This window comes from Amphiprion ocellaris, chromosome 1, assembly GCF_022539595.1.
Source record: "Amphiprion ocellaris isolate individual 3 ecotype Okinawa chromosome 1, ASM2253959v1, whole genome shotgun sequence".
Classification (NCBI taxonomy): Eukaryota; Metazoa; Chordata; class Actinopteri; family Pomacentridae; genus Amphiprion; species Amphiprion ocellaris.
The window spans coordinates 5181648-5200471 of record NC_072766.1 but is presented as its reverse complement, the minus strand read 5'-3'; the positions used below and the strand labels follow the sequence as shown (position 1 = coordinate 5200471).

Sequence of the window (18824 nt, the reverse complement as noted above, 5' to 3'; positions counted from 1 at the left end):
TTTTACAATACTGATTCTCTGAGCAGTCTGATGACCAAATGTACCCATTTTATTCTCATTCACAGGCTTGGTTTTCTTTTGTGAAACAACTTTGACCAAGTTAGAAGTTGTCTTCTGTACTAACATTAGACTGAATACAAAAACATCATTAACCCTCCTGCTGTCTTCATTTACAGGCACCAAAAATATTGTTTCCTTGTCTGAAAAAAAATCCAAAAAATTCAGACAAAAAAATTCCCCAAATTTTTGAAAATTTGCAAAACCTTCAGGAAGAAAATCCCAATAAATCTTAAAAGTTTCCCTTAAAAGTTTTATTTGAAAAAAAATCTCCCAAATGTGGCAAGAAATTTCTTGTAAATATTTTCAAAAAATGAGTAAAAATCTTCCAAAACAATCCTAAAAATATCCAAAGTGATTACAAATATATCAGTAAAACTTCTAATCTTTTCTTTAAGAACATTCATAAAAAAATCAACCAAAATCCAGTGAAATTCACTGGATTTTGGTCTATTTTTTATGAATAAAAATGAATCTGAAACATTTGTAATATTTATTTTTTTTCCATCAAAAATGTACAAAGATTTCCCAAAAACATTGAAAATTTGGACATCAAAAATTTCAGTGAAAATATATATTTTGTTCCACATTTTCAAACTTTAAAACAGGTCAATTTTGACCCGCAGGACGTCATGAGGGTTGATCATTCTCATGTGTACTTACCTGGAAAGGGACTGGCAGAGCTGATGTAGGTGCATCTACCCAGGAAATATGAATGATAAAAGTACATCTGGGTGTACCTACAACAAACAGCATTCTAGTCAATCTTAGCATGACATTTTAGCACATGTATACGGGTAGAAGCATGAGAAATATGTGCTTGGTTGTGTGTGACTGCACTGTCTTACGTCATGGGGAACACCCGGCCAGGCTGCCTCAGATCGATCCACCAGTTGTGCTTAGGAGAACTCGACAACTGTTGGAAACATGCAAGTACCACGTAATTAATACTGATTCTAAATTAATAACATCGCAATCGTGCGATCAAGATGGCCTCAAGAACTGAGTTGGCCTACATTTGTAAATTTTATCAAATTAAACTTGCTGGCGAGTTTTAATGAACTGTGTAATAAGTGCTTTGGAGATTTTATGACTCTGATGGTTTCATTTATTGGACCTGAGAAGCTGAATTTTCTCCTCCTTGACAGCGTTTATTCTACAGCGTTCTCTACTCTGCTGTTTAACTGCTTCCAGCTGGATTCTCATGAACAACTGCCAGATTTCCATGACCTGAAGATAGTGCAAAGAATTTCCCCAGTCATAAGGCTCTAAACAATCAACTACAGATACAAGCGGGAAGAAAAAATATAAACAACATAAAAAGCAATAATAGACAAGAGGTTTTAATTTATTTAAGCTTTTCTTCCTTTTCATTTTGACCTGCCCATTTTTATTAACTTTTAAGTGCTCCAGATGCCTTAATAGATGCAGTTTTATTGAACTTATTGCTCCAAAATAGCGATTGTTCAGTAGCTTTGCAGCTGTATCTGTTATCTGATAGGTTAAATGCATTATCATGTCAGGATGACCAGTTTGAGCTGATTTTTATTTATCATCAGTTTATAGAACCTACAGCTTATTAGTTGCTAAAATCTAATAGTGACTTTGGTCATTTCAGCTGAAAAAGAATTAAGAAATCTGCTCGTCTGAACTCAAGAATTCTGTCACACCAGTTATTGTGAGTTTTTAATTTTTGTGTATCTGCAACTGTTATCGCTGCAACCTGCACATGGGTCAAAATATAATTGAGGGACTTTTGAAGTCCATGGGATACATCTTGCATACATTTTTATTAAAAGTAAAAATAAAAAACTAATGTTTTTATGCTCATTATGATCGTGTCTTTACAAATTCCATAATTATTTATGATGGAAACAATCACTTATTAATAAAAAATGACTGGATATCACTAAAATATCAACTAAATAACCGTCCCAATTTAATAACAACCACCTTCTAATTAGCTAAACAATAAAATTAGCTTATTCAAAAATAGTTTTGATTGTGTTCTTTTCATTAAGTTGAGATAATCATGACTGATATTTCTTTTTAGGCAATATATCAAATTTTATATGGAAAATACCAAATTGTATCTGCATCCGAGAAATCATTTTCCACTAATTTCCCCATTAGAAAATCACCTCTCCAGGAAGTGTGTTAATTCCAGATCACATGACCTGCTCCACATGATGTCATTTCCTCCTGAAGAAAAGACTGGCCAGACTCCAAGGCTTTCTGACTTATTTAATATAAAGTAGTGTGTGAGTCAAGTGTGGATTTATGGCATGTCAACAGGTTTACTACAATATCTTTAGAAATAACTTTCAATTTTACTCAATTGTATCTATAATATTTAGAAGAATCTTTCTGTAAAAATGCCATGTGGTGTTTGGTTATAGGCGGCCATGTTGATTTTAGGCCTGAAAACAGCAAAAATGTCAACTATGTTATAAAAAGTCCCGCAGTTATATATTGACCCATATGTGTCTGTCCTTGAGCTAGAATCTCTGTGTAGCAACAGTGACTTCCCACTCTGTGAGACCATCATTGCTTGGCCATTTACAGTTTCCTGTCATTTACCTTTTCCAGTTGCTGGTGAATCTTTGCGGCAGCAGTGGAGCTCAGCGGAGCGGCCAGCTTGCTGCCATTTCCTTTGCAGAACAGCACTGCCTCCTCAAAACTTAGCTTCGGCTCCTCAACAAACCAAAACTCTGCTCCGTCTATGAACACTGACGTCTCATGGTGCCCAACTGAAAAGTAGAAGAAATAGCTCTGAAGTCATGCATGGATGCAAGGATTTGAATAGTAGATCATCTGAGAAACAAGAATGTTGAATCTGGCCAGTGAGAGATTCAACACTTTAAATACAGATGGTGAAAAGATGTGATCATTACCGGGGTTGTACCACTCTGGGGTTTTCGGAGTTTTTCCTGTTGAAGTATCAACAAAGAACAAGTTAAAATCAGAATATTAAGCAAAACACAAATAACGGTTTCCAAACAAAACTTTACTAATGACTCACCAACTATGTGGCCACAAAATTCAAGCTAAAATTCTTAAATTCCGCAGCCCTAATGAGGGATGTTAACTCTTCACAAACCAAAGCCAGCTTTAGTTTTGTACACATTTACACTAAACAGTAGAACTATAAGTGTAATCTTACCGCGGGGGATTTGGCAGACAAACTCCAGCTTGGCGTCGCAGTGAAACGGCGTGGCGAAGAAAGGAACGTGAGGTAAGTCGTGGAGAAGAAACACAACCAGGTGCTTCAAGGTGCTCTTCGATGTCTGAAGATGACACAGATTGTTTGCAAAAGTCTTATCAGTAAGGAAATACACAAATTAAGCAGTTTGCATGTCATGCTTAGGTCAGTGATTGTTTAGAAGGAAAGCATCTTTCTGTCTGATAAAACAATCACTTACTAAGACGTCTAAGAGTCTGACCCGCAAGATAAACAGAGGACAACGAGAATCATCTTTTCTGTGAGTCACACAGGATTCACATAAACAGCAATTATCATTATGGACAAACTGATGAAAACTAGGAGCCGCTGCCTGTGTTTTATGGGATTTTGCATGAAATCACTGAGCCGGTGGGGGTGGATGTCAGCTGTAGCTGTCCCCCTGACTCCTACAAACAGCCGAGCTACATACGTTCAATGTCAAGCTGGAAAAAAGGAACCATTCAGAAGTATGAAAGTCCCCAACTCACCTTGAAAGCAGTGCAGTCCCGACTGTATGCATCATCCTCGTAGAAATCTTGGTGTAAAACACCCACAGATACCTGTTGCAGAGACACTGTATGATCTCAGAAGCTCAGAAATAAAAGTGATTTAGTGCGATAAGTTTGTCAAAACCAAACAAAGGTGCACTTCCAGTTACAGGGTTATACAAAAATCACACATTTATATACAGTTATGCTCATAAGTTTACAAACCCTGGCAAAATTCGTCGACTTTTTTTTAGAAAATATGTTTGATCACAGGAAAACTTTTCTTTCTTTTGGGGTTAGTGGTCAGACAAAGTTATTAATTGTCACACAATTGGATCTGATCATTCATGTTTTCATTAAAGAATGGACCATAATTTACAAATTCTGCCAGGGTATGCTACCTTATGAGCACAACTGTACAGATATATATTCTACTTTATGTGTTGGAAGGGGTTGTACTCACAGGCCGCCCATCACTCCACTGCCAGGAGCGATCAGCTGGGTTTCTCCTGTTCAGACCCACCCAGATGTACCGATTATCACTGCAACAAGAGGAGCACAACAACGTCACTCAGGACACCTGACCAAGCTTCATTCACAGAAAAATAGAATCTTAAAAAACCCTCATAAAAGAATTCTTAAAAGGGATGTTAGCATTTTATTCCGCCACTAAAGCTGTGATCAAGTGTGAAACGCGGTTCAGGAGATGCTGTGTGTTTATCTTAACGTTCAGATTAAATGCTGCATGTTTACGCGAACAAAGAGACAAGTTTAGACTCTGAGTTATGTGGCAACAGAGACAACCTTGCATGTTGAGAAATCCCGTCTCTGTTAAAGCGACTGGTAGTGCCAGTTTCATGACTACAACCGCCTCCCATCCACACTCGTTTGTATTAGGTGTGTATAGAGATTAAGCAACAATGAATTTTGATCTGTTCCTGGTCAGAATACAGTAGCGCTGGTAATGCTTCAAACACCTGACAGTCTCTCTCATGATGCTGTGCAGAGCTCTCATCTCGTCGTTGTTTGTGAAGCTGGGCAGGTTGGCTCCCAGCGCCTGGCAGAACCTCTTGGCTTCCTCCCAGGAGCGTTTCCTGCTCAGCCTCTCTTCCTGAAACACCTGACAGGGTGAAACGACACTTTAGAACAGCTCCCAAAACCTACCAGTGAAGTAACAGAACGGAGGCGACTGTAAAGAAAGACAACTTGGCTGCCAGATAATGTCATTCAGACTCAATCTGTCAAAGGAGAAAACCACCAGAAAAACCCGACATTGATTTGCAAATTGCAGAAGCAGCTGCAGATACCTTTGCTGAACAACCATGGCTCGTAATGCTGGAAAAAGTCTAGTTTTCAAAGACACACCTTGTAGCAGTATCCGATGTTTTGCCTGGACACCCATCCATCAGGACAGGTGGCGTTAGGATCAGGTTCTGGTTCTGGGGCCGGAGGCGGAACGAGGTCTTTTCTGCAAATGGTGCCGGCTTTGAAAAGGGTGCAGTTCTTCACCTCCCACTTGCCCAACGGTTTCGCAGTGGAAATGGCAGCACAACCTCCATCCTGATCTAAACCGCACATGTAGATGGAACACAAACAAATCAAATCTACAGCACGGATCAAAGTGTTGTAGCTTTAGATAAAAAAAAATTCTGTTCTGAACATTTTAGCTCCTTAAATATGAAAATGCGGTTCTGTGGTTCTGGTATCAAAAAACCTTTTACAAGCAGCAGCAGACATTCATAATTCATGGTGTGGTAGCAGGTTCCAGTGCTGTAATATATACCAGCAGTGGAACAGTCTTTATCTGAAATCCTATTTTATTACTTTACATGCATTTGATGAGGGACGCTCCCTCACTGTTACATCAAATACTAACATGACAGAAGTGATGGAATGCTTGAATGTGGGAATTTCTGAATTCTTTACACATTATTACACATTTACCTTAAATTTTATTATTAATAAAGTATCTGTCTATCTAACTATACCACATTTTGCATGTATGCATGTTTAATTTTTTAAATAAATGAGCACCTGTCTCTTTACTGAGTTTAATTGGGGTTTTCTTAAGTGACACTTTTGTTCTTTAGACCCTTGTGATGAATAATTCAGTAAAGTTTTGGCATTGTTGGATTTCCAGGCTGCTTTGATAGTAGATTGAAAACTGACTTCTAAAGTTTCAGTTGTATAATCTGTTACTAGTGCGTTCATTTTATGACGAGGCTGTTTGTTAATGATCAACATGTGGGGGTGTATTGATACGTACTTTGTGCACATGAAACAATGGGCAGCAAAAAGTGTTTTATGCATTAGTAAATCAGCAAATTTGAGCTTCCACAGTAGTAAAAATCACTGTATTTTGTAAACAGAGGTTTAGAATTACATAGCAAACGTTATGATGCTATAATCTATCATTAGCCAAGAATCTGTTCTGCTCCTCCTGCACTGGTTTGCTACTAACCTGGTTCAAACCAGCCCCAGTTGGTGTATGTAACCACACCTGGGTTCCCATAGTGGCTCATCCACTGGTACTCTCCTGTGTTCTTGATGTCCTGCAGGCCGATCCAGAAATGCTGAGTCTTCTTGCCGATCTGCTCTGTAAGCAGTCGGTTGATAAAGGCCTGCTCAAACCTGGAAAGAGCAGCCCAACATGAGCGACTTTTTCCTGGTGAGAAATAGGCAGAGAGTTCATTTCGTGTTTAGGAAGCTCATGCGGTGAGCGAGTTACCTGTTTCTTATGGTGATGTTACAGTGATCTTTGAAGGACACTTGTTCCGTGTTCACTTTATAGCAGGAGTTGCCGTGTCTCCTCCAGCCCTGGTGATGGGAAACAGTAAGATTTCAGGTACAGTCAAGGTACAAGCATGTCTTTTTCATGCTCAGTCCTAATTCTACTACATAATCAGTATCTCTGTAATGGGACTGTAGGTAAAAGGTGACATCAGAGGTTTGTTTTTGTCTAATTTTGGTTCCCACCGTCAGCAACTGCTTGCTCACAGGGAATCCAAGGGCAACTTTGGATTGTTGGGTTCTCTGTTATTTATTTTAAAAAAATGTAAGGTCTTTACTAGGTGGAAGTGCGATGAGGTGACATATGTTGTGAATTGGTGCTATATAAATAAAACTGAATTGAACTGAATCCATATTTATGTTGTTTTTTACCATCATGGCCACTATTATAGTATTATTTTTGCATTTTTATATTTCTTGGGTTCTGATATTAGCTGTCAATGCAACTACAGATTTGTTTTATAGCCTTTTATGACTCAAAAGTTGATCTTCTGAATCTGACCTCATGATTTTTATGATTATTGCTGACACATGAAAGCCATGTACAAGATGTGTGGAAGGACAGCCTAGATGAAATACTGCAGACAATACTTACATCTTCAAAGCGACATCCGTCTTGTGTTGCAGTTTCGTTGACCTCTCCTTTCTTCTGGCACATGAAATGCAGCTTCTGCGTGCAGCCCCCAACCCTCCAACCATGAGACTGTAGAGAACCAACACAGGTTTGACTTTGGAGACTTCATGTAAAGAGGAAAACAAATACAAAACGCTGGAAGCAACAGGCTGAGTTACACAAATACACGCACCTCTCCAGAGTAGAAGACACAGCTGGCATTCTGATCAGGCTGGACTGGTTGGTTTTGGTCCCAGTAAGTGAAGGTGACTGGTGCGTTGTCTTTCCACTTGAAGACAGTGGGGTTCTGGCCGACACCAAACAGGCCGATCCACACACCCAAAGTCTGGCCCTCTGGTGGACCAAAACACACATCAGTTTAGCAAACATCAGTCAAAACATGGAGCCAGTGATTCCTTAGCAGTGAAAAAGAAAGCCATCCCTGCCCTCGGAAGCCAAATAAGAAGAAAACTACTTGAAACTGAGAGTTTTACCTGCATGGAAATTGGTGCTGATCATCTCTTTGGTGTCAAGGGAGTGGAAACTGGCTAAAAACCCTCCTCCCTCTGTGGTGTTGCAGTGTTCCTGGGCATCTGTGAAGTCTCGTGGCTCGTCCTTCACTAACTTGTAACACCAGCCGCTCCACGGGACCCAACCGTCCGAACACACCGTTTCTTTATATTCTAAAGGCTCTGTGGAGAGGAAGCAAGACCGCAAGAGGCCGTGAGAGGACGCCAGATTTTATATGAGTATCCCAAAATCGACACTAGTTCGACACCTTTTATCCTTATATTCTTGATTTGAAAAGAAAAAAAACATTTGACAGGGCAGAAAGTCATACACAATGAGTGATCTCAGAGTTGCTAGCATGGCTGTCGATTTTTAGTCTTAATTACATATGATTCAGAAGAAATCTAAGCGAGAGCAGCAGCTTACTAACCTGTTCTTTCAGTCTGAGAGGCATTGGCCCTCTTCTTGCAGATGTACGGCAGCCGTTTGTTGCACGACTCAGATTCGTAATTTCCTTTGGAGTTCAGGACTCCACAGTCTGACTCAGTGATCATGGAGGTGAACGGCATTCCTGTCAAACATGTTCCCACACACAGTAAATGTCAATAAAATCACATACTGACTGAGAGAGAGCACCTCTGAGCATCTTTCTGGGTTCAGCGTATCAACTGTGAGAATGAAATAAAAGAAATAAAAGAAATGCTTCATGTTCCAGCAACACCGACATGTTCTAAATCACAGCAACCACACAGAGCTCATATCAGCAGAAGGCCAGAAGGCTGCAGCATCCTTGACGTCCACGCTAACACCTTCGCTTTAAGAAGAAGAAAAAAAACATGTCACAATAGCTCGCAGGCCTCATAAAGCCTTCCATTCAGCGTTATTAATGGGTTATTCAGCAACACTAACAATCCCAAGGCAACAGTGTGTCCAACAACCAGGCACAATGAGCTTCTTTAGAAACACCAGCCTCATTGTTTCTCCGACTGACACCAACTCTCGGCTTGTAGAACGCCAGCATCCCGCAGCGTATCACAACAGCGTGCAGGTTGTGGTTTTGCACAAAGGGGTGCAGGTATTTCTGGCAAGTGAATCTGGGTTATTGTGTTTTTGCAGAACCAGTGCCTGGAAAATTGGGTTGCAAAAATCCATGTAGGTGTTTTTAACCGAGCTTTTTTCTCTTTCTACTCTGATTATCTAACAGGGCTCTGAGCATACTGATGCTTTACCACACCAACGTCTAACTACTGGTAGCTGCCTATTATTCACACAATCTTAGTTATATAATAACAATATAATAATAATAATAACTTTGTTTATATAGCACTTTCAAGTCAAAGTGCTTTACTGGGCAAGCAACAGATAAATTACAATAAAATGATAACTGATAAAAACTATTGCTGAGAAGACACAGTAACAACATTAACAATGATAAAACCAATAGAAACAATATCTAAGAAGACAGCACCTCACAATTTATGATTCATATGCAGCAGAGAACAAGTGGGTCTTTAGCTTTGCTTTGAACACCTCAACTAAGCAAGCTTGCCTAATGTCAGATGCAAGAGCGTTCCATAAAGACAGCGCACGGAAATAAAAAGCCCGCGCACTGACTGTCTTCTCTTTAACTCTAAGGACAGTCAGCAGACACGTCCCCTGGGAGTGCAAGGACCTTACTGGTTCATATGGGACGACCAGCTTCTTTAAATATGATGGCCCAATGCCATTTACAGGTTTGTATGTTAACAGAAGTATCTTAAAATCAGCTCTAACATGAACTGGGAGCCAGTAGAGTGAGACTAACACTGGTGAGATGTGGTCATATTTCTTTGTTCCAGTCAGAATGTGGGCTTCCGCATTCTGAACCATCTGTAGGCTATGAAAGCTCCTCTTAGCTGAGCCAGACAGGAGAGCATTACAATAATCCAATCTAGAAATCACAAATGAATGGATAAGAACCTCAACATCCTTAAAAGACAAGAAAGAGCAAATCTTAACAATCCTCCTAAGGTGGAAGAAAGCTATTTTTGTCACCTCTCGTATGTGGGAGACAAATGTAAGAGACTAATCGAAGGTCACGCCAAGGTTTTTAACACTGTCCTTGCACTGAATGATGCCGTCATCTAAGGTCCAGACAGTGTTTTTATTATGATGATTTAGTCTTTCCAAGACGATCACAATCATCTCAGTCTTGTCTGAGTTTAATAATAAGAAGTTTGCTGCCAGCCAGCTCTTCACAGCAGCCAGACAGCCCTCAAACTTCAGTATATCTGAGCATCTGTCTATAGTAATCGGTGCATACAGTTGCAGGTCATCAGCATAACAATGAAAGTCAATCCCAAAAGAATGTATGATATCGCCCAATGGCACCAAGTGTAATGAAAACAACAAAGGACCAAGAACAGACCCCTGCAGAACCCCATACCTGTCTGCCCACTTCCCAGTATATACGTATGGTAAATTTTATATACAACACTGCAGATTTTACATTTCTCAAGTTTCACAATTATTACAGTCATAAACTGACGTCTACAGCTCTAATTTTCCTGTGGAACAATGACAATTCTTTCCATTTACACAGATCAGTTCTCGGAAAATGAATTTACAAAGGAAAACAGAGGAGAAGAAAAAATACAGAAAATTACCATTTTCCCAGCGCGAAACAGACAGCGGGGAGCCATCTGACCACTGCCAGCCCTGAGAAGAGTCTAACTGGTGCAGGCCGATCCACATCCTCTCAGGCATGTTGTGAAGGCCACCCGATACTGCAAAATGCGACACCACAAAGACATATGAATTTAAAAATAAAACACAAAGATACACAATAAACTAGGGATGTCCGATAATATCGACCCACTGATATTATCAGCCCGATATTGGCATAAAAATGTAATATCGGTCAACATTTTTATTGTCTTTTTTGCCTATCATTAAAACCGATAAAATAATGCCTGGATTTTGCCAGCATTTACTGGACTCTTGGAGGGAGAGAGGGGCAGTGTGAACTGTTGTGTTGTTTGAGACAACACACACACACACACACACACACACATTACATATATATATATATATATATATATATATGGCATAAATATGGCATTTTTTCCATGACTTAAGTTGAAGTAGTTTTCTTATTTTGCACAGACAATGTTTACATTCAGAAAGCCTTGTTGCATTTGAGAATGCATCCAATGGGGCATCACAATAAAATGAGGCATGATGTGTTAATTCCACAACAGGAGATATGTAATGTTACCTAAAATTAGTTAATAGCCCACATATATCTGTATCGGTTGATATCGGAATTGGAAATTGAGAGTTGGACAATATCGGCATGTCGGTTATTGTCAAAAAAGCCAATATGGGACATCCCTACAATAACCTGATTATGAAGGAGAATGGAAAAAGGAAAGTCAAACCCCAACAGGAACATAAAACTGCCAAGAATCTCAAAGTGTGTCTGGTGCAGGACGATTAGCCTGAAAAAGGGAACTGCTGGTGTTTACGTCACACTTTGCAACGCTTCAAGTAGTTTCCACCTACACAGGTGTGTTCAGCGGTCTAAGTTTCACAAATAGAGAAGCTGAGGCCTCACACAGCAAACAGCGTTAATGTGAGAGCGTCAGGTATTTTGGATACGAGCCATGTGACATCCAGAAGCGATAAAAAGCTTGCCAAAAAAACAAAAACAAAACTCACCAGTGTTTTTAAGGTTTCTAGAAAAGCTCCTCTGGCCTGCAACCCATTAAAAAGCCTCATGCATCTTTGAGCATACTATTCTGTGTAGTTACTCTTTAAACATCTCTCATGCTGCAAGTAAAGTCACAAAAAGGCTTCCTCTCTTGCAGCATGTGGTTAAGTTGCACACTGTGCAGCAGATTTATTGCAATTACAAACAAAACCCTCAGCATCTGTTTAGACTCAGAGTGTGCAAATGAGGTCATGCATTCACTCACACAAAGAGATGGTCTGAGTTATCTGTTTCTCCCTTTTTATCTTTTATTTTATTTTCACATAAAGAACAATAGACTGGAGAAGCCGAGGAATAAACTGACAGCAGCATAATGAAAAGCACATTGGAGGAGGGAGGAAGAAGTAAACAAAGTTAATGCATAGACCCATTTAGAAGTTGCCCCTGTATATAAATTAAATCATAGTAAGACAACACAATGTATTTTAATGCTTTTTTGTGTGATAAAAGGGATTTACTGCTTTTCTCAAGATCACTGTCAAGAAATAGGAAACCTCGATGTGATATTATTTATAACAATTTCATAAAGATAATGTGTGATACTGTTCAAATCTGTAAAAATTTTTGTTTTCTGTGGTGTTGAAACTTGATTTGCAGAAGTTGATGACACTCATAAAACAATGATTCTAAATAATCAAGGAAACTAATAGATATTTAAATTGACATGTAACACCAGTATAGATTTGCAGTAAAAATGAAAATTGCAGTGTCAAAATTTAGAATAACAGAAACTCCAACAAAAAATAAATGCTAAATACCTTTTTTTAATTATGTTTTCTTATATGTGTAACTTAAGGAAAACTCTTCACCATTTAATCTTCAGTGTTTTTAGGTTATAACCTGTGACATCTAATCAATCAAGGTCACTGACTACAGATAGAGAGGCAGCTGCATCAGAAACAGAGCAGCTCATGTTTAAATAATGTATTTTATTGGGAATCAGTTTTAAAAAGTAGCCAATGTACAGATAATGTGAAATATCAGAGCTGACAATTAGCTAGTTTGATAATCAGTCAACCTCAAGTGATTGGTTTCTGTTCAGTTTTCTCAGGCCAGAAGATACATACTCTTCTCTGTCAAATATCAAATCCACTTTTTATTCTTATAAATGAGGCATTGCTGTCCTATCAGAGGATCTGATTGGGTTGACGATGAGTACAACATGCTGTGATGCTGATAACTTTGAAGACTTTGTGTTTTTTGCATTCAGAGATGTGGAGAAAAAGGAGGAACAAGTATAGAGAGTGAAGCAGCGACAGTAGTGATCGATCAGTCTTACGGGTTGTGGAGTTGAGATCATCGGCTTCGGACAAACTGAGCAGATCGGCTCCCTGACTGCGACATGAATCCAAAGCTTCGTGCCAGGTCACCGCAGCACCGGATACAAACTCGTAGCAGAACTCCCCCTCCGGCCCGACAAACAGCGTGCTGCAACCCTCCTCTGCAAAGCCGAAGAGACAGTGTCAGGATGCGTATCTGTTTCATTTGTTTTTTAAATGCAGGATCTAATTCAGCATTAATTAGGTCAATATATAATTAAGGGATTGTTGAAGTCCATAGGATATATCTTGCATACATTTTTATTAAAAGTGAAAAAAAAGATGTTTATGTTCATTATGATCATGTCTTTACAAATTCCATAATTATTTATTATGGAAACAATCACTTATTAATAAAAAATGACTGGATATCACTAAAATGTCAACTAAATAACTGTCTGAATTTAATAACAACCACCTTCTAATTAGATAAACAATAATAAAATGAGTTTATTCAAAAATTGTTTTGATTGTGTTCTTTTTATTAAGTTGAGATAATCATGACTGATAATTCTTTTTTGGCAATATATCAGATTTTATATGGAACATAACAAATTGTATCTGTGTCCGAGAAATCACTTTCAACTAAGTTCCCCATTACAAAAACACCTTTCAAGGAAGTGTATTAATTCCAGATCACATGACCTGCTCCACATGATGTCATTTCCTCCTGAAGAAAAGACTTGCAAGACTCCAAGACTTTCTGAGTTATTTAATATAAAGTAGTCAACAGGTTTACTACAATATCTTTATAAATAACTTTCAATTTCAATCTTACTCAATTGCATATATAATATTACAGTCGACACTGTTTTCAGGCCTAAAATCAACATGGCCGCCTATAACCAAACACCACATGGCATTTTTACAGAAAGATTCTTCTAAAATATTATATATGCAATTGAGTGGAAGTAGTGTGGATTTATGGCATGTCAACAGGTTTACTACAATATCTTTATAAATAACTTTCAATTTCAATTTTACTCAATTGTATATACAATATTTAGAAGAATCTTTTTGTAAAAATGCCATGTGGTGTTTGGTTATAGGCGGCCATGTTGATTTTAGGCCTGAAAACAGCAAAAATGTCAACTATGATACCTGTCAACTATGTTACAAAAAGTCCTGCATTTATATATTGACCCAATTAATGCAAAGAAACGTTTGCATTCCACTACTTTGAAGTCATTATTTTCATGATTTTGTCCTGTAAATATCCAGCCATGGAACAGACACAACGGTTGATGCTACTATTATTAAAAAGTGCAACATGCCAGGTGTTAGACAGTGTCCCTTCTTCCCATCTTGGTCATAGTCTGAGGTTGTGGAACACCAGGACAGTCCAGGGAAGTCTGCATCAGGGAGGCATCCGAAGTGCCAGCTGCCGTTGTATTTGAAGGGGAAGTCACAGGGGCTGCCAGCAGAGTTTCCGTTGGAGGTGTGGACAACTGGAACTGTGAGAAGAAACTGAGTCACCAATCACAAGCTTCGGTGGTCACAAAATGTGACATGTGCACACATCAAGGCTTTTATAATACACAACACTGAGCACAGGTTTCAACATGAACACCTCACACTTACATCAGATCCTGCATATTGTGCAAAATAACAGAAAAAAGCCACCTTCTTGTCGAAAATCAAGTCACAGAAGATACAACAATGGAAGATTTGCCACTTTAAAGATAGAAAGAGACTGCAGGAAAATAAAATATTCTACTGAGGGAAAGTTTTGATTCGGGTAAATGCATAAAACAAAGTGTAAATGCCTCTTTGTTCCAGTCTATATCATCTACATTACTTTTTATTAAAGATTATTTAAGTAAAGCTAACCATCTGAACCCCAAAAGCTGCTGATGGGTTAAAAAGGTATTTTCTTTTTTTTGTTTTTAATGCCAAAACTACATCATTATTTAGCCAGAAGCTGCTGAAACAGAAAGAAACATTTAAACTTCTCTATTCATATGAACTAATCACATGCAGTGTGCAATTCTCTTGTAAAACTTGACCACACCTAAGCTTAAAAACATAATGTCTCATCAAAATCACTTTATTCTGTCAAAATTGCCAAAAAATTACAGTTTGTTCTAACCAGACTCTGTAAAAAGCTAAAATTTCTGAGCTTTTCAGTGCAACTATGAAACCACTGGTGACTCAGCTACGACTGACGGTTACATGACAAAAATTCAAGAACTTTTCAGCTGAAGTGGATTAAACTGTAGGCTGTGTTCACACAGAGGAGATAGGAAACAAGTATAGAAACACAATACAAATCTAAAAAGCAAAATATCTATAGTATATAGAGTCATCATATCTTTTCTCAGCATTTGCAACACCAAAAATATTGTGCATGTCGATTCCAGCTTTGTTTGTCTAAATTTCACAGAATTTTGTTCTTGTGTTATAATTTATGGCATCATAAGTGTGTCAGAATGCACAGAAGACAGTTATCTCTACTTTTAGTCATGGTTGTGCTGTTTCCACAGAGGTTGAGGACTTTATAATGCAGTAAAAAATGAGCCCACAGTGAATAAAAGCATGGTGAATAGGCTCCAGCCTCGCGTTAAACCGAAAGTATCCAGCACTCAGACTCATTTTCTGTATCCTCGGAAAATAAACCTAAATATGTGACAATGAATAAAAAAACATCCAGCCACATGTGAAGCATGGATACAGATGTTACCTTTCACATTTTGGCAAAACTTGCTATTATTATTATTCAATATTTGAGAAAGAATAACTTCCTTTTGATGCTACTATAAGTCTCTGAATGATACTGCAGCTTGAATAAATATAAAACCAAAATTATTGTAAAAATGTGTAAAAATCAAACATTCCCTGTACCCTTCTATAGATGATTTTTAAATATAAACACATATGTTTACTGAATTTTTAGTAGATGTTTATCATAAAAAAGTGGGCCAAGACAGACAGGAAACGAAAGCGAAAGTCAGTTTAGTCAACCTCACTATCATAAAGTGCAGATGATGGAAACTCCCTAAAAGACACAGTTTGAAGTGCGATACACTCATGTTTCAGAGGGAGTCCAACACCTTAACCTGGAATCTGACACAGCATGTCGTTATCTATCATAAAAGGAAGCAATCACTGATAGGAATGAGGACAACCAACCAACCAGTCAGGCTTTGTTTAAAATCTACCACAACCTGTTTGGTCAAGTGACACTCGTATATACAAAGGTGTAAAATATCACAGGATTGTAATCTTTGCTTCACAGTCAACTGAGCAAAGCGAATCCTCTGACTAGATATAATTTGCAACACAAACTGAATTTAACACTCCACCATCAGCTTCCTCCAGCATTAGTCAGTCCATGGAAACGTTTCAGATCAGAGAAAGGAAGCCGCACTCACCACGATCTTGCCTGTGGCAGATGATGTCCTGGGATCCTCCTCTAACCCACGTGTCATTAGAGCCCCGTTTGGCTGCAACTTTGCCTCCGCTGACCACCAGGCCCATCTGATAGACGGTGTAAACGGACCCGTCGGCCGCGCAGCGCCAGCCCAACGGCAGGCTGGAGCCGCAGTCCACCAGGGACGGGGTCTTGGCGTGGAGGTTGAACGCCAAGCACAGCGACGTGTCCAGCTGGAAGAGCTGGTGTTTGTAGCCCCACAGCCACAGCTGGGACCTGCTGTTCAGGTCGCAGGTGGCGAGGATCAGGTCTGCCGAAGCCCCTGAAGCGAGGCACTTCCCTGAGCTCCTGTGCTGAATGGTGAAAGCTTCATCTTCTGTGATGATGGGACAGAAAAGACCTCCGATTAAGAAACGACTGACATCCATTCAAGCCTTTAGACCTAATATGAAATGATCACTGAGTTTGTGTCATCTTTTCAGGCCATAAAATTAAAATAACACACAAGAATAGTGATCGATTGATTTCTTGAGCAAATGATGTTGTATGAGATAAGAAAATTCTCTGTCACACTACATTTGGGAAAAATCCCAGATAAATTAATGGTAAAGAATGTCCTTAAAACATGCTGCAATACAGCCAAAATAAATAAACCCTCCAATTTAAAATAAAAAAAAAAAATCATTACTATTTATTTATTCTATTTTACTTAACTGACATGTCACTGTTTTACTATTTGTTAAACCCTCCAAATGCAGGTATGTTTTAAAATAATCATTATTATATTCTATTTAATTGACATTTTACCATGTGTTAAACCCTCCAGCGTGAGGTATATATATTTTTTAAAATAATCATTATTTATTTATTTTATTCTATTGAATTGACATTTCACTGTTCAACTATTAGTTAAACCCTCCACATTCAGGCATGTTTTAAAATAATCATTATTATTTATTCTATTTTATTTAATTTTCATGTTTCTGTTTTACTATTAGATAAACCCTCTAACTTGAGATATACATTTTTTTAAAATAATCAGTAATTTTTAAAAATTTTATTCTATTTTATTTAATTGATGTTTTACTGTTTTACTATTTGTTAAACCATCTTAATTAAGGTATGTTTTAAAATTAACCACTACTTATTTTATTCTATTTTATTTTTGACACTGTACTGTTTTACTATTTCTTAAATTTTCTAACTTAAGATACATTTTTTTTTTTTAAATAATCACTATTGATTTATTTTGTTCTATCTGACATTTTACTGTTTTACTATTTGCTAAACCCTCTAAATGCAGGTGTGTTTGAAATTAATCATTAATATTTATTCTATTTTATTTTATTGACATTATTCTGTTTTACAATTGGTTAAACCCTCCAACTGGAGATATACATTTTTTAAAGTAATCACTATTTATTTTATTCTATTTAATTGACATTTTACTGTTTTACTATTTGTTAAACCCTTCAATTTGAGATATATATTTTTTAAATAATTATTTACTTATTTATTTTATCTAATCAACATTTTACAGTTTTACTATAATAAACTTCTTTTGTGGAATGTTTCTTTTTCTTATTGATTGTGTTATCTTTAATATCTTTTACAATCCTAACTACTAGTCAAATATCAGCTTTTATTCCATTGTTTTGGTGTGCATTAGTCTCTAAATCTGCTTCCCTTCTGATGTTTGTTCAGTGGCTTGTAAAGCACTTTAAACTGCATCTGGCTTGTTTGAAAAGTGAACAAATAAAGTGACTGATTATTAGATAACTGATGGCTGGACTGTATTTGTTGATTAAATAAATTGTACAGAGAATAGTAGTATCTGCAGTAGATGCCTATCAGATCTGACCCATATTCTGGCAAAATCACTTGTTTAACTCAATAAAATAAAGGTTTCTATTTTAATTTGACTACTTTTAATCAGGTAATTATATCACTCAGCCACAGAATAATAACGTAATGCCTCCCAGAGAGTTTTATTCCTGAAACATTGTCGAGAAATGAACATCCTGCTAATTAATTAAGCTACATGAATAATACTAGTAAATGTCTATCAGATGTAAACCATATTCTCGTAAATACCACATTTAATTCAATAAAACAAACATTTCTATTCAAATTTGACTACTTTTGAACAGGCAAATACATAAATCAGCTACAGAATAATGAAATTCCCCAGAGAGTTTTATTTCTGAAATACTGTAGAGAAATTAGCATCCTGTTAATTAAGTAAACTGCATGAAGCTTGCTAGATGTCCATCAGATGTAAACCATATTCTGGTAAAAACCACTCATTTAACTCAATAAAACAAAGATTTATTCTTAAATTTAACTACCTTTCAGCAGGCAAATAAACCAATCTGTGACAGAATAACCAAAAAATGTCCCCAGAGAGAGTTTTATTCCTGAAATATTGTAGAGAAATTAGCATCTTACTAATTAATTAAGCTACATAAATAATACTAGTAGATGTCTATCAGATGTAACCTATATTTTGGTAAAAAAAAAAAAAAAACCAACAAAAAAACCCCCATTAATTTAAGTATTTGAATACCTTTTAGCAGGAAAACAAACCAATCAGTGACAGAATAACAAAAATAATGTCCCCAGAGAGAGTTTTATTCCTGAAATATTGTAGAGAAAATGGCATCCCGATGCTGTTAAAGGTACATAAGAGACACTGTGGACTGA

At 37.5% G+C, this 18824-nt stretch overlaps 1 protein-coding gene across 1 annotated transcript in view; it reads right to left on the bottom strand.

The window, feature by feature from the left end:
* The window catches only part of ly75 (lymphocyte antigen 75), a 30395-nt gene that overhangs the window by 10896 nt on the left and 675 nt on the right, over positions 1-18824 (bottom strand). The window contains exons 2-20 of the mRNA XM_023264635.3: positions 16123-16497; positions 14026-14205; positions 12712-12873; positions 10327-10446; positions 8112-8252; positions 7666-7863; positions 7365-7525; positions 7154-7261; positions 6497-6585; positions 6230-6399; positions 5134-5333; positions 4746-4888; positions 4232-4310; positions 3769-3840; positions 3221-3344; positions 2952-2987; positions 2638-2807; positions 906-973; positions 721-797 (exon numbers count right to left, since the gene is read on the bottom strand). Coding sequence (XP_023120403.2) covers positions 721-797; positions 906-973; positions 2638-2807; positions 2952-2987; positions 3221-3344; positions 3769-3840; positions 4232-4310; positions 4746-4888; positions 5134-5333; positions 6230-6399; positions 6497-6585; positions 7154-7261; positions 7365-7525; positions 7666-7863; positions 8112-8252; positions 10327-10446; positions 12712-12873; positions 14026-14205; positions 16123-16497 — 2673 coding nt within the window. The remainder of the gene's footprint in view (positions 1-720; positions 798-905; positions 974-2637; positions 2808-2951; positions 2988-3220; positions 3345-3768; positions 3841-4231; positions 4311-4745; positions 4889-5133; positions 5334-6229; positions 6400-6496; positions 6586-7153; positions 7262-7364; positions 7526-7665; positions 7864-8111; positions 8253-10326; positions 10447-12711; positions 12874-14025; positions 14206-16122; positions 16498-18824) is intronic.